We start from the raw sequence: 12,783 nt of genomic DNA, 5'->3' as shown, positions 1-12,783 counted from the left end.
AACCTGTTGTTGGGTTGCTGCCCCTGAATTGGTAATTTTGAGAAAAATTTTGCCGTTTTTGGTTATTATCTTGAATATTATTATAGATAGAGATAAACAGTAAACAGCAATAATGTTCATCAAAGTAAGATTTACAAATAAGTCAACATGACCGAAATGGTCAGTTGACCCCTTAAGGAGTTATTGCCCTTTATAGTCAATTTTTAACCATTTTTCATAAATCTAAGTAATCTTTTACAAAAATCTTCTCCTCTGAAACTAATGGGCCAAATTAATCCAAAGTTGGCCACAATCATCTTTGGGGTATCTAATTAAAAAAATGTGTGGCGTGACCCAGTCAACCAACCAAGATGGCCGCCACGGCTAAAAATAGAACATAGGGGTAAAATGCAGTTTTTGGCTTATAACTCAAAAACCAAAACTTTTAGAGGAAATCTGACATGAACAAAAATGTTTATCAGGTCAAGATCTATCTGCCCTGAAATTTTCAGATGAATCGGTCAACCTGTTGTTGGGTTGCTGCCCCTGAATTGGTAATTTTGAGAAAAATTTTGCCGTTTTTGGTTATTATCTTGAATATTATTATAGATAGAGATAAACAGTAAACAGCAATAATGTTCATCAAAGTAAGATTTACAAATAAGTCAACATGACCGAAATGGTCAGTTGACCCCTTTAGGAGTTATTGCCCTTTATAGTCAATTTTTAACCATTTTTCGTAAATCTTAGTTATCTTTTACAAAAATCTTCTCCTCTGAAACTACTGGGCCAAATTAATTCAAACTTGGCCACAATCATCTTTGAGGTACCTTGTTTGAAAAATGTGTCCGATGACCTGGCCATCCAACCAAGATGGCCACCACGGCTAAAAATAGAACACGGGTAAAATGTAGTTTTTTGCTTATAACTCTGAAACCCAAATCATTTAGAGGAAATCTGACAAGGAGTTAAATTGTTAATCAAGTCAATATATATGTGCCCTGAAATATTCAAATGAATTGGACAACCGGTTGTTGGGTTGCTGCCCTCCAATTGGTAATTTTTAAAGAAATTTTGCTGTTTTTGGTTATTATCTTGAATACTATTATAGATAGCGATAAACTGTAAACAGCGATAATGTTCATCAAAGTAAGATCTACAAATAAGTTCACATGACCTAAATGGTCAATTGACCCCTTAAGGAGTTATTGCCCTTTATAGGCAATTTTTAACAATTTTCATTAATTTGGTAAATTTATGTAAATTTTTACCAAATATTTTTCTCTGTTACTAATGGGCAAAGTTCATTATAGATATAATTGTAAGAAGCAAGAATGTTCAGTAAAGTAAGAACTTCAAACACATCACCATCACCAAAATACAATTTTGTCATGAATCCATTTGTGTCCTTTGTTTAATATGCACATAGACCAAGGTGAGCGACACAGGCTCTTTAGAGCCTCTAGTTTTTACACCATTCTGATATAAAATTATTCGTGTCTGTGAATTCGCATTACTATCTACATTACAATATGCTACAGAGATAGTATAAGTATCACCTAAATAACTTTTTATGTTAGCTTTGATTAAAGATATGTAATTCACCAAGTTCACACATAATACATTTTTCAAAAAAGGAGGGAGTAATAAATATCTAAGATAGGATCCATTGTGTTTTACCAATATTTATACATAGTTTCAAAACCAAAATGAATTTATGTTAAATTATGCCCCATGAAAATATCACACTCTCGAATTCAAATACATAACTTTCAATAATTAAGATGTTTTAGAAGTTAGCTGTAGTTTTGTTTAATAAACAAAATTTATTACGTTTGAATTCATTATGTCTTGGATTTCGGTATTTAGTTATAAATTTTTGTATACCCAAAATCCAAATAGATATCAGAATTGACATGTATTTTTATATTCATTTCATGCTAAGCCCCTGTAACAACAGTCTGTAAAAAGATACACAAAATAGAAGGAAGTGTCGTCAAAGTTGAGATATACTATAAATGTCTTGGTGGCACTGCTACTGGAGATGGACCAAAATTTAAATCAAACAATGCATGTGTTCAAAAGATGCCTACAGGTAATTTTACTTAGATAATCATGGAATGTGCTCTTACTGCTGAAACAAAAGACTGTAAAAAACTTGTCAAAACTTTGGAATATTGTCGAAATGTTAAGACACAATCATATGTGCTTACTTTCCATTCAATATTAAAAAAAATGTGAAATATTAGTGTGTATAGATACAAGTGATTGACAAACTTGAATTTGTTGCTTTGAGTGTTGAGGAAAAGAAAATATAGATTTTACATTAATGGATAGATAAAGTAAAATAATGATAAATTGCAAAGCATGTAAATACATGTACCATTACTGAATCGTATTAAATACACACATTTGCATAGCAATGATCACAATTGTAGGTCAATTATAGACTATTGATAGAGAATTATTACATGTTTTCTTAATTCATTTAGGTATATGATTTGCAAGCATTTTCTTTATTCATTAGTACCAGTCTTCAATCCAGATTTGTTTGTTTTGTACATTGTTTTCCAATTTTTTAACACCAGAGAGGGTTTCAATATATTGATTAGATTACAAGGATGAAAAATACAAACAACATCAAAACAATAGGTACTTTCAGGACAGGACACTATTTTTGGCCCTACCCCGGTTTTTAAATCTGTTATTCATGTTATTGTTTGTTTTTCTATTAATTTCAATTATTTAGCGTTTGTCTGTGTTATATGAACATATATTTACTAAGACATAACTTGTATTTGCTATTATCTATCAATTGCAAGTTTACTATCCACAACGGTCACTGATAAAACGCAGATTTCATTTAAATTTAATGGATTTCGCAAAAAGGGAAAATGCCCCAAAAAAATGTCTAGTTCCCAAGTTCCTGTGATCATTATGGCTTTCTCATCAAATAGGTCACCAAGATTTACAAAATGTGTATCAAAGACCAGTATATTTGTCACTTTCTAAAAGTAAATTACTGTTATTCTTTTGGGAACTGTTTTCCTTTACCTATGTGGTAAATTGATGTTTACAAATAAAATGCATGCATTCAGGGTGGCATGCAAATGTTTTACAGTTATATTTTCAAGTTTATAAAAGTCAAACAAAATTAAATTGAAAGTCACAAGGAACATAGCCAAATACCGTTTCAAAATTTATTTGTATCTGTTTAGATAATTAATCCGTTAAAGAACACGTTTAAATTATAACATTATATGAAAAACAAAAATAAATATAGGCACTTTTGTTTTCAATGAGACAGTTTGACTTAAAAATATGAAAATTCCCTGAACAGAAATATCTGATTCACATGAAAGGTTGTGTAACTTTTGTAATAATGTTTGTTTGGGGGCTTTCAAGATCTATGAATCATTTAATTTGGCAAAGAGGGAATTTTTATCTCTGGAAATTACTTTTTGTGAAACAAAGTGACTTCGTAACATAGTCTTTTCCTTTAATTTATCAATTAATAAGCAATATAAAGAGTATGTAGAACACATTGTTTTAAGTGATGAAAGTTTACCCTTTTTAAACATAGATAAACTCCTTATAAGATAATAAAAAGTACGTACTTTTACAATTAATTGATCTGTTATAGATTCTTTCTAATATCAAAATAAATGGAAAATTACATCCATAAAGATTTAGAATTTAAATCGCAAAACCTCACGATACTAACTTAATCAATATTGTAAATACTCAGTATTATATTTCTTATTTCATATAGTTCCAGAGCTGTTACAAATGTATTTTGAATACCAGTACATCAGAATACAAGGACGTATCCAAGAAATTCTTTTCTAGTCAACCTGACAGAAAGGGTTAAAGGCCCCCTCCCCCCTTTCAACTTTTTAGTAAACCTTCTCTTAAACTGCTGGGTTACATGCCACCAAACTTGACCTGAAAGTTCCTTAGGGTATCTACTTTAAAATGTTATCTGTTACTTTGATCTATAATCAACTATGGCCATTATTGTGTCAAATAGAACGAAGATGTCAAATGCAGCTTTGAAACTAAAGCAGTGAGAGCAAATATTTATATATTTAGATAGATACATATTTTTTTCTAAATGACCTTTATAGAGTTATTAATTATGTTAACCCTTTGTGCATTTTATTTGGAAACTAAAGTTGATAAAGAGAATCGTTTCACAGTACAAATGTTCAATGAAATATGATCTACAAGAAATTCAATATGAAGGAAACATCAATTGACCTCTTAAAGGAGTTATTTTCTTGGAAGATATATTTTACAGTTTATTTGTGCTTTTTTAGCATAATAGATACTAGTGAGAAATGTTTAGGCAGAAGTGTCCACTTGTTTATAAGTATATTTCTGTATAAAAGGTGGACAACTATTAACACTACTATATGCTAAAACCTATAAAATCTTACACAATCTCAACACGAATTTACTTTACTGTCTTTAAATATTGATTATAAGTACCAGCCATGTTTGATAAATAAAGGCAACAATAGTATACCACTGTTCGAAACTCATTGATCAAGAAGCAGTTCTATCTAAAACACCTTTTGTATTTAATGACACAGCAATACAAATAGAAAAAATAGATGTTGAGGATGAGCCAGACACTGAGGAATACAATAGATGTACTATTGAGGTGACACGAATGAGCCAGTTCTCTTCTAGAAATGGTGTAAAGTTATACTTCGAGTCTAAACGAGGTGCTAATGCAGATGTATTGAGTTTAGACTATGTTGAAGAGGAGGAAATGTACCTTATTAAATTTGAAAGTGAAGAAGGTATTTAAAATTCAAATGGTTAAACTAGATTTATTGATATCAAAATTTTTGAAGACTAATTAATGTTCAGACTTTTAAAACTCTAACATGGTATCTTTGATGAGACAATTAAAAATGGAATCAAGTAAAGTTTAATGTGACTTTACTAGAAAAGTTTTGATACCCAGATAAAAAAGCTATTCTTATGTAGGGAAATAATACATTTTGCACCAATATCATTGTTATGAACAAATGGAGATGTTGGATACATGCATGTATATGTCAATGTGACTGCAATCCAACAGTGATCATAATGGTTAAACTATGTTTATTAAAAAAAAGAATATGTTGAACAATTGCCAATGAGACAAGTAGGTTTATTGATATAAATTAAGAATTAGGAGATGTGATATTAATGCCAGTGACACACTACTGTCAGTATAAAATAAGGAGATGTGGAATTATTGCTAATGAGACAACTATATAACAGAGTTTACTGTACAACAACAATGAGAAAAAACATTGCTAAAGTCAGTTAACAAAGGCCCTGGCATGACAAAATGTGAAACAATTCAAACTAAAAAACCAACAGCAAAAGTTATGACAAAACAATAAAAAAGATATGACAAGACAAACCAACAAGTACTCAATGACAAGCACATGTAGAATGTTTGTGAGCACTTTAAACGTCCACTAACTTTGGTCAGTGGTGTTAAAATGTAACGTAATAACAAATCAGTTGGAATTGATTGATTCATCATCATAAAGCACAAAAACATTCAATATAAAGACAAAATATATTAACTACTGATCTAATTGTACAATTTTTTAAAGCTATTTCAAAGCTGACGATCACTAATAAGGTAATAATGTTCTCATAGGCTTAAGTATCAACAAGTTCACTTCCAACAAATCTAGTAAAAGGACATAACAAAAACAGTCTAATTAACATGACTGTTCAATGCCAACAATATTTACAAGTTTATTGATATTTTATATAAAGACAAAATATATTAACTACTGATCTAATTGTACAATTGCCTAAAGCTAGTTAATAGCTGATAATAACTGATAAGGTAATCATGTTCTCACAGACTTAAGTATCAACCAGTTCACTTCCAATGAATTCAGTAAAAGGACATCAAAAACAGACTGAATAAACATGACTATGTGCAATGCCAACAATACATGCAATATGTACATGTTTATTGATATTAATCAATTTACTTTATCGTAATGTTAAACAACATGTTTTTTGTTTTAAATATGACATTTTTCTCGTCTATTTTTAATATGTATAAATTTTACATTTGAAGTAAATTTTTGAAGCCCTAAAATTATTAACTAGTAAAATAAAAACAAACATAGATCTGTAAATTGTGTTTTTCTTCTGATTATCAATAGAAAAAAGGTTAGCAATAATTATTTAAGGTATTCTCCTATATGTATCAGGCGTCAGGAAAAATACTATTTTTGCTGAATGGACTGTAAAATTCTTGGTAATAAAAATCAGAAACTGACACAAGACATATTGATGAAATTAAAATTTACAAAACATTATGTGGTATTTTAGCATCTTAAATATTCATTTTCACTTTTATTTATAAGATTAATATAAGTTAAAACCTTTTGATTTTAGTGGTTGATGAATGTCTGAAGAAGACTCACAGACTAGATCAGACTGATTTATATGTAAGAAAACATATCCCTCTTCAACCATACGCTATTTATCCAAAACAAGCTTTTGTTTCTGGCTTCAATATGAATACTACAGAGGGAGCTTTAAGAAACTACCTTGAGGCCAGATCTAGAACTGATGTGAACAAAATTATATTTGGAGATATTGAAGGCGCAGCTATTGTTGAATTCAAAACACAACCAGGTATAATTGTGTAAACATGTTTTTTTATGCTCATCATAAGGGAATATTTAAAATTGTTTTCTTTAATTTTTCATCTAAAACCATTAACCTGAAGTTCAAAATTTGAAAAAGTACTCCTTAAGAAATTCTGATGTAAGCTTTTCCAAACTCAATTAGAATTTTATTTGAAAAAATGTGTTTCAGATCCCAAAGCTACACAGCTGTCTGCAAGATTTGTTATCATTAAAGCATTATTCCTCCACACTACATGTCCTTTTTATACGAAGGGGGAAAAATTGTGTTTTATAATGCTATGATGTCGTCGTCTATGCGTCAGCATTGGCGTCGTCAGAAGACACATTTGGGTTTAGGCCAATAACTTTAGTTTAAGGGATGGATATATAAAAAAAAAAATACCAGAAGGGCCAATACCATAAAAGGAAGGTTGGGACTGATTGTAGGGGTTATGGTACCAACAGTTAAGGATTTAGGTGGCAAAAAGGGTCAAAACCAGCATTTTTGTACAATAACTAGTGTGTAAGTGTATGGATCTCTCTAAAATTGTACCACAAGATTCCATATCATAAAAGGAAGGCTATAATTGACTTTAAGGGCAATTGTCTTAAACATTCAGGAATTAGGGGCAAAATTTGAGCCAAAAACAAGCATTTTTCTAGTTTTTAGACAATAACTTTTGCAAAACTTGTTTCCCAATCCACTATAAAAATAAAAATGTTTAAACTAAACTTTTCTTCAGAGTTTGGATCTGTATTAAAAATTGTACCAAAAGGTTCCATACAACAAAGGGAATGCTGGGATTAAGTTTGGGGTAATTACTTTAAGAGGCGGAATGGGGTTCAAAAGTTTGGGGGGGATTTTTTCCAATTTTTAAATGTGGTTCATATTTTTTTCTTATACATTTAATGTCTTCTTTAAGAGAAGCACTGAATGGACTGAAACCAAACATGGCATAAATGGTCTTTATGAGGTACTGTCCAAATGATGATACTTTGAACCCCACCTATCATCCGAGATTGCTGCCAACAGGGGGCTTAGTTTAACATAGGACCTTGTTGTAAGTACATAAAAATGCCTTCTTTTAGAGAACCACTGAATGGAATGAAACCAAAGATGGCATGAATTTTTCTTAGGTACTGACCAAGTGTTGTTACTTGAAGCTGATTTATTTTCCAAGATGGCCGCCAGAAGGAGATTTAGTTTTACAAAGGATCCTAAAGAAAATACATACAAATGTCTTCTTTTAGACAACCACTGAATGGAACAAACCAAACTTGGCATAAATGTTACTTATGTGGTGTTGATGAAGTGTTGCTACTTTGTTGCCGATTTACTGTTCAAGATGACCACCAGGATTTTATTTTAAAATATGGTGCCATGTTAATCCAAATTTGGCCTCAATCATTATTTGCGTATCTGTTATGATTTCATCTATTTTTTTACGTGATATCCAAAGCCAAAGAAGAGTCAGGTGAGCAACAATATCTTGGTTAATGGGCCACATTTTAAATTAGTCTACATTCAGGTAAAAAGGGTTCAAAATTTAACTTTGTTTGATTTCAACTTAATTTTTTTTTTTTTTTTTTTTTTTAATGCTGAATCTAACCATATTGTTAGATTATAGTATCAGACCATTCTAGGTAAATTATATGTTCCATTTCAAAAGTTTAAGATCATTGACAACATTTATTTTGTGTCAGAAACCTATTTCATGTTATAGAAAATGATAACAATCCAAATTCAGACAGTATCAAGCTTGAATATTGTGTCCAAGCTTGTATCAACTGTTCAAGGTTTGATCTTTGCGGTCATAATTTCATTCATAAGGCAAATTATTTTTTTTTATCCTTGCTTTGCAGTAGCTTAAATATTCATTTTTGCTATCTTATTTTGTTTTTAGTGAAAAGCCATATTGATTTATACCAAATTATAAAAGTTTTTTTATAAAGTCATTGCAAAAAAAAAAACGAGTTGTGGAAGTACACCACTAATTCATGGTCCCATTGCTTTCTATGTTAAATTCCTCCGTTTCAAGAAGGAACACCTCTTTTGTTTTAAGTTCAAATAAAGTGGCAATCATTGCATTTCAAAGCAACACTTTATGGTGTCTTCTACTGAAAAAATCAATATACCTTACATGGCATATAAGAAAGAACTGGTTCCCGGAACTTCGGATGTACCAAAACAGGTACTTCAAATCTGACAAACAGACAAAATGAACCCTCTTTTTAAAATTTGATGCAGTTTTTTTAATATTCATAATTAAAAGTCCAAAAGTGTTCTACAATGATCACCAGTCCTTCAGCTTTCATTTCATACCAAAAACACCTAAATATTCTACATATTTTGGAAGTTACACTCATGCGTAGGAACTATTTTGTGTTAAATATGTACTACTTTCTGGTATGTGCTTTCTGGCCGGGCCTTAATTAGTGGTGTTACACCTATAACAGAACCTAACTTGCTATATTGACTTGAGCATTACTTTATTTCATTCTATGATCTATTTCAAGCAAAAAAAAACATATAAAGCTTTAGTCCAAATACTATTTTACTAATTTTAAGCTCAAATTGGACTGGTAGTAACATATGGGTTATTCAAAGAAAACTGCATATGGATATTACCAATGGCCAATATACTTTTTTTATTATCAGTATCATTGTTTTATTTATTAATTTCTATTAGGAAAGATATGTGCTTACCAATAGTCATTTTTTTATCAGAGGTTCTTCATTAAATAAAAATATATTAGTCCAAACTTAAGACATAAATGAGAAAATTGTCCCCCCTTTTTTCTTTAAATTGGAAAATTGCTTTTGTTTTGTATAAACCATAATTCTGTGGTTAAACATAGATTATTAAGAGCAATTTATATATCCCTCAGCTAGATAACTTGCTAAACTGGTTCAAAATTGCATGTACATTGAGATTTTAGAATTCTTATATGAGTATATACCATATGCCTAGATTGTAAAAGGCTACCATAAGAGAAACAATAAAACTTGAAAAATCATATGATTATTTTGACCAAGAGCTATTTTGTACTATATACAAGTCATAAAATACATGTTTTATTGATTTCAATCACAAACACTGCAAAAATAAGAATTCTGAGTCAAGTCTTAACTGCATGCATGTTGTATGACCATAAAAGGCTAAAATACTTGAGTATGCCAATTAAAGAGCTTAAATTTCCCATAAACAGGATGGTTCACCAAAAAAAGATGATTAAACATGATTACTAACATCAAATTTGACTTATTTTCATTGGAATAGGTACAACTTCAAAAAAATGGATTTCTGATGATTCTCTGTAATACAGAACCTAACTTGCTATATTGACTTGAGCATTACCTTATTTCATTCTATGATCTATTTCAAGCAAAAAAAAACATATAAAGCTTTAGTCCAAATACTATTTTACTAATTTTAAGCTCAAATTGGACTGGTAGTAACATATGGGTTATTCAAAGAAAACTGCATATGGATATTACCAATGGCCAATATACTTTTTTTATTCTCAGTATCATTGTTTTATTTATTAATTTCTATTAGGAAAGATATGTGCTTACCAATAGTCATTTTTTTATCAGAGGTTCTTCATTAAATAAAAATATATTAGTCCAAACTTAAGACATAAATGAGAAAATTGTCCCCCCTTTTTTCTTTAAATTGGAAAATTGCTTTTGTTTTGTATAAACCATAATTCTGTGGTTAAACATATATTATTAAGAGCAATTTATATATCCCTCAGCTAGATAACTTGCTAAACTGGTTCAAAATTGCATGTACATTGAGATTTTAGAATTCTTATATGAGTATATACCATATGCCTAGATTGTAAAAGGCTACCATAAGAGAAACAATAAAACTTGAAAAATCATATGATTATTTTGACCAAGAGCTATTTTGTACTATATACATATCATAAAATGCATGTTTTATTGATTTCAATCACAAACACTGCAAAAATAAGAATTCTGAGTCAAGTCTTAACTGCATGCATGTTGTATGACCATAAAAGGCTAAAATACTTGAGTATGCCAATTAAAGAGCTTAAATTTCCCATAAACAGGATGGTTCACCAAAAAAAGATGATTAAACATGATTACTAACATCAAATTTGACTTATTTTCATTGGAATAGGTACAACTTCAAAAAAATTGATTTCTGATGATTCTCTGTAATAGGAAGTACACCACTAATTCATGGTCCCATTGCTTTCTATGTTAAATTCCTCCGTTTCAAGAAGGAACACCTCTTTTGTTTTAAGTTCAAATAAAGTGGCAATCATTGCATTTCAAAGCAACACTTTATGGTGTCTTCTACTGAAAAAATCAATATACCTTACATGGCATATAAGAAAGAACTGGTTCCCGGAACTTCGGATGTACCAAAACAGGTACTTCAAATCTGACAAACAGACAAAATGAACCCTCATTTTAAAATTTGATGCAGTTTTTTTAATATTCATAATTAAAAGTCCAAAAGTGTTCTACAATGATCACCAGTCCTTCAGCTTTCATTTCATACCAAAAACACGTAAATATTCTACATATTTTGGAAGTTACACTCATGCGTAGGAACTATTTTGTGTTAAATATGTACTACTTTCTGGTATGTGCTTTCTGGCCGGGCCTTAATTAGTGGTGTTACACCTTGTAATTGTAAAATGTATCATTATTAAAAAGTTTGCATTTTATTTTTTGAAATATAGGTTACAAATTCTGTATGAATTTTATAGGAGAAAATCTTTAAGTGTTGAGGAGAATTTAAATATATTACTATACTTTGATTAGAGATTCAATTAGGACACTATACAAATTGATCTTTTTTAATAGATAGAGGCAAACATAAGATTACCTTTTTTTTCAGTAATACCATTTGGGAAAAATGTTGTTGTACAATTTGTGCTTGTGCCAAGTATGAATTTCCTATTTGATTTGAATATTCTATTACAAGTGCTCAACATAGTTTTCTCTGTTCATCACAGATATACTTTCATTCATGATAAAATCAGGTTTGCTAAAATTGTTTCTGAAATATTTCTGTATGTATAAAAAAAAAACACAATTGAAAACCTACTGCCTATCAGATAAAGATAATTTTGAAATCATATTATTATCTACTTTAAAAAGAAAAAAAAAGCAACAAATACTAGATCTGTCATGTAAGATGTAGTTTATATGTACAGATTGTAGTTACTTGTCATTGTAGCTTCCATCGTTAGATTGTTCTTTGTGATGATCAGTTTATTATTTATCTTTTAATGATGTACGGGTTGATAACATTTGGTCAAAATAGCTAGAAAAGCCAAACACTCAAGCCATGTAAATGTGAAATTCTTATTTAGTAAGCTTTTTAAATATTGAGTTTAAATTCCCGAAAAAATATTGAGAAGTTCTTTACACACTCGAAATATCGTTCAAGTTTAAGCTTGTGAAGTTCAACTATAATTTTAATAGGTAAAATACCATTCAAAGTCATAATGCAAACTGTTAAGTTTATAAATTTGATGATTTTTGTCTGTCGTATTGCAGACTTAGACAACACCATTTGAGGTTTATAAAACAATGTTATTTAAATTTGTATTATATGTGTTTCTTTTTTTTTCTCTACAGACATGGGAAAGCTTACTAGTGAATGTAAGAATAGACAGCTTAATGGATGTTTTCTGAAAGTAGAGTCTGTACCAGTATCAAAGTCAATTATTGTATCAAAGATTAAACCAGGTACAACAAGGGATGCTGTAATGTTCTACTTCGACAATGAGAGAAAGTCGGGTGTCACTGGAGTAGAGGAGGTTCACCTTGATACTAAAAAAAATACATGGATAGTTCATTTTGTAGACTGTAAAGGTAGGATGTTCCATTATGAGTATATTATTATCATTGAAAAGACTTTGTATTTAATTGTTTTCCAGTTAAGACGAGAAAACCTCATCATTTCTGTAATAACTCTTCAGAAAAGTTAACAAAAGAAAGCTAAATCATCTATTGAAAACAAAAAGACTTCTTTCAATTCACTTATATGTGTCTAAGTTTAGTGTGACTTCCATTTTCACTGAACTATTACGTATTTTGTTTTGCCTGCCTCCAGGTGCTGGACTGTGAAACTCAGCAGCCTTGACTGAACTC

The 12,783-nt window shown here is 30.1% G+C and overlaps 1 protein-coding gene across 1 annotated transcript in view; it reads left to right on the top strand.

The window, feature by feature from the left end:
- The window catches only part of LOC139490711 (uncharacterized), a 68,018-nt gene that overhangs the window by 48,022 nt on the left and 7,213 nt on the right, over positions 1 to 12,783 (top strand). Inside the window, exons 15-18 of the mRNA XM_071277641.1 lie at positions 1,925 to 2,074; positions 4,533 to 4,787; positions 6,406 to 6,648; positions 12,268 to 12,504. Of these exons, the coding sequence (XP_071133742.1) occupies positions 1,925 to 2,074; positions 4,533 to 4,787; positions 6,406 to 6,648; positions 12,268 to 12,504 (885 nt within the window). The remainder of the gene's footprint in view (positions 1 to 1,924; positions 2,075 to 4,532; positions 4,788 to 6,405; positions 6,649 to 12,267; positions 12,505 to 12,783) is intronic.

The sequence above is a fragment of the Mytilus edulis genome, chromosome 10 (genome assembly GCF_963676685.1).
Source record: "Mytilus edulis chromosome 10, xbMytEdul2.2, whole genome shotgun sequence".
NCBI classification, from domain to species: domain Eukaryota; kingdom Metazoa; phylum Mollusca; class Bivalvia; order Mytilida; family Mytilidae; genus Mytilus; species Mytilus edulis.
Note: the sequence above shows the minus strand (reverse complement) of the source record. Positions and strands in the feature narration are given on the sequence as shown.